The sequence below is a fragment of the Plasmopara halstedii genome (assembly GCF_900000015.1).
Source record: "Plasmopara halstedii genome assembly, contig: Scaffold_322, whole genome shotgun sequence".
Lineage (NCBI taxonomy): Eukaryota > Oomycota > Peronosporomycetes > Peronosporales > Peronosporaceae > Plasmopara > Plasmopara halstedii.
This window is the reverse complement of record NW_020187243.1, coordinates 1,254,831-1,258,223: the sequence shown is the minus strand read 5'-3', so window position 1 is coordinate 1,258,223 and position 3,393 is coordinate 1,254,831. Positions and strand designations below refer to the sequence as shown.

Here is a 3,393-nt window from a genome sequence, read left to right as displayed (position 1 = left end):
CTAGTCAAGGTCAGAATGCATCGACATGGAGATAAGTCGTTTTTGAATCATAAAATTGATGTATGGTTGCGAGCAGCAATATCGCCATCACATCTATTTTGAGTAATGTAACGACGTATATCCTTCTTGACTAAGTACACATTTGATGTAAGGTATAACGGCCGAATTTATATGGTTGCGGTTGTGCTGACGCATCGCCTCGACTATAAACAGCCACATATCACGAAGGTGAAGCCGTCAATAATTAAGGCGATGTTAATTTCATACGGGTCAGAAGCAACATGTGGCGCGCTGCCGAAGAATTTACACATGGCTTATCAAATCGCTTCTGCACACCTTCATCGCTATCGTTCATACAAATCTTGCTGTATTACAGCACTGTCTCACATGACAATTAGCATTGTCGACACGACCCGTGTGTATTTTCACTCCTAAAGGTTAGATCTAGTCCAAAAGTCTTGACAACGCATCGACTGAGATTAATTGTCCTGCCTGGCTTGAAGTGTGCAATATGGTATTTCTCCACAAATAACAGTACTCTCGAGCGATATTCCGCAATAATTGCGGCGTCTTCATTGCCGTACGCAGCAAGGCATGATCTTCTAGATCGCAAAGCGCTTTTCTCCAAGCAAGCACACACGGCACTCGACTAAAGCATATTTTCTTGCCAGAAGCACTTTGTCATGAATTGGATAGTTAAGTCCCGCGGGCCGAAGCTGTCACGACTATACAAAACAATTTCTTCCCAGCCTTCATCATCGTGTTGCATCAACGCACAACCAATGATATAATCGCTTGCGTCTCACACCATATGGAGGGGCTAATTGTGGTTTGCAACCAAAAGAACAGGAGCTCTTCGCAAGCTTTCTCTCACTTCAGCAAATACCGCCTGGATAAATATTGACCATTCCACCTTAAACGTCTTTCGTGAAACGAGTCGTTATGGAGTTTCTCCAACGCTGCATCATTCAATCAACGATCAAATTCTTGCGTGGAGTCGACGTCTGCGCAGATAGAGTCGCATCGTTTAGTTTATTCGAATCATGAACAATACACCAGCCGCCTGTGGCTTTCATCACACAGATAGTTGGACTACAGTGCTGAAATTTACTCTCACACATATGACCGGCCTTCTGTCACTGCGCAAAGATTCCGTGATGCAATGGCTGTTTTTTTTTGGTAGCGGTCAGTGCCATGTGATACAAAACTTCAAAAAAGAAGTATGTAAATCTCACCTTAGATACCTCTGTCAGATGGCAATTTGTCCGGCACCTTGTCTGGGAACATATCAACGTATTCCTCGACAAGCCCATACGCGAGGTTTCCTTCCGTTTCTTTCATCAATTGCTTCAGCAGCATTGATGACATCGTCGATAGCTTTCTCAAATTTATGCCTTTTGCCAGGCTACGCTTCAGCGTCTTCTTGCTCACTAACGGCGAGGAAAACAGTTCTTTAAGTGAAGCTGAAGGATTCTCAATCTTTACGTGATGAATAAAATCGACGTCAACCTCTTCGTGATAGACCACAACCTTTAGAATTTCGCTCGAAGTGACTTGTTTCTGAGCCCTTCGTTCATTGACACAGCTTGTTCCTTGATTTGGGACGCGCAAAATACTTGACGGAAAATTCTTCATGGCGGCTTTTTTTTCTTCATCTTTGCCTTTAATCCCACTAATCTCCATACTACCATCGCCCATCGCTTTCATGTCGATGGCAAAGGTTAATTCTTTTCCGACGCAGGACTTCTCCACCTCTCGTTGGTGTCGTTACTTTTGTCGTCTTGGGTTTGTCCTGTGAACAATGGGACCATCGCACAACACGATATCTCTTGGGATATTAGGGACTTCTTTAAGAGATATACACCTCCATACCGTTTTGTCCGTCATCATGGTGCTAGATTGAGCGCAGCACGACTTGTGAACGACGGTCTCCACATTCATTTTGTCATCGCTATGCTGCAATATTCTGACCATGGCATACCTAGGATTATTTTAAATTGATTGTTGATGTTCATACGGAAAAACTCATCTCCATCTCAAAATTTTTATTCTTCATTCCTCAACAACTGATTTGCGTTGGCGTTCCCATCGTAGATCTAATCGCCAAACGATTGGTGTCTTCGATTTTAATCTCGGGCAGGCTAACACTAAGTTAGAAGCACCTGTGTCTCAAAAACGCTCTTATACGGAGTTCATCTACCACAAGTCATCATATTTACGAGGATACCTATCGCAATGGCTCCAAGTCAAGGAAAAAGTCGCGAAAATAGCATCATATAAATGTACATGATAGTATGATCACCCCGCTGGCATCCTCTTTTCAGCAATGAATTCCTTCCAAGATGCAATCGCTTTGTTATACAAGACATCGCTTAGGTATTCAAGACAATCGCGCAAAAACGGATACACCACGAGCACAAACTGCGTCGACCCGTTTGAGTTATCTCGATTATCGCATCCTATCGACTTTTGTAAGAGTATTGGCGTGCGGCTGATGTACTAACATGAGACATCGGATGCGTTCTTAGAGCTGCGCAATCGTATTAATAGACTTGAAGCACTTAGCACCGGATCGCTGCTCTAAAGATGGAGGTGCTCAGAGTTATTGATTTAGTGCATCGCACTTGAGGCTCGTAAGAGCGGGATCGCTGGACAGCTTCGATACGCTCATGAAGAACACGGGATGGGCTTGCATTATCACTTGGACATTTAACTGTGACCTTAGTTTACAGGTACGACTGTAAACGGCTCACTACAGAGGTTGTCTCAACAACTACGATTACAGGATGTGTAAGGAAGCCAACAGCATGTATTTAATCCCATTTGCCCATCACATTTTCAAACGTGTTCTGTCTGTCTTTGGTATATTGAGATAAGTCCGGTAAGGGCTTGTACATTGTTAAAGCACCGCGGCTGCTCCGCGCAAGTGCTTTGGAATACATTCTCCATCACGAGATTAATGCGTGTCGTCTTCATTTCTTCCGGGTTTGATCAGCGAGATACATGTGTAATTTGGTGTTAAATACTCGGCGGATCTTCACTGATATTATTTTATTAGACTTTTGTTGAGGAACAGTTCGGCTGCATTTTTATCGTATATTCGAAATGGGCCATTGCTCAAACGTATCACAAAGATCGCAATACAGGGTTGACCGGATGCGACTACTTGTAAGGTGTACAACTCAAACTTATGGTTTACCTATACTTTGCCCGCACAGACGGTCACCACGTGTGCAGCGGGGCTGCCGTAGCTTTGCGCTATAACCCAAGGCTAATTAGCTTTTCGGTTTAAATTCAAAACTGAATTTGCATAAATACCACAGAATTAGAAAACGCTGGACAATGAACGCGGCAAAGCCGCCTAATTTTTAAATGCATAGATTTTCCTAAATA

The 3,393-nt window shown here is 43.3% G+C and overlaps 2 protein-coding genes across 2 annotated transcripts; one reads left to right on the top strand and one right to left on the bottom strand.

Moving 5' to 3' along the window:
* Positions 1-1,236: 1,236 nt before the first annotated feature.
* On the bottom strand, positions 1,237-1,707 carry PHALS_08394 (uncharacterized protein; the record flags this gene model as incomplete). Its single annotated transcript, XM_024723735.1, has 1 exon — positions 1,237-1,707. The coding sequence occupies one exon, from the start codon at positions 1,705-1,707 to the stop codon at positions 1,237-1,239; it is 471 nt and encodes a 156-aa protein (XP_024574682.1).
* A 635-nt stretch (positions 1,708-2,342) lies between these two features.
* On the top strand, positions 2,343-2,609 carry PHALS_08393 (uncharacterized protein; the record flags this gene model as incomplete). The annotated part of the gene is made up of 2 exons (XM_024723734.1): positions 2,343-2,471; positions 2,529-2,609. 2 exons carry the CDS (start codon positions 2,343-2,345, stop codon positions 2,607-2,609), a joined length of 210 nt encoding a protein of 69 aa, XP_024574681.1.
* Between the last annotated feature and the right edge of the window lie 784 nt (positions 2,610-3,393).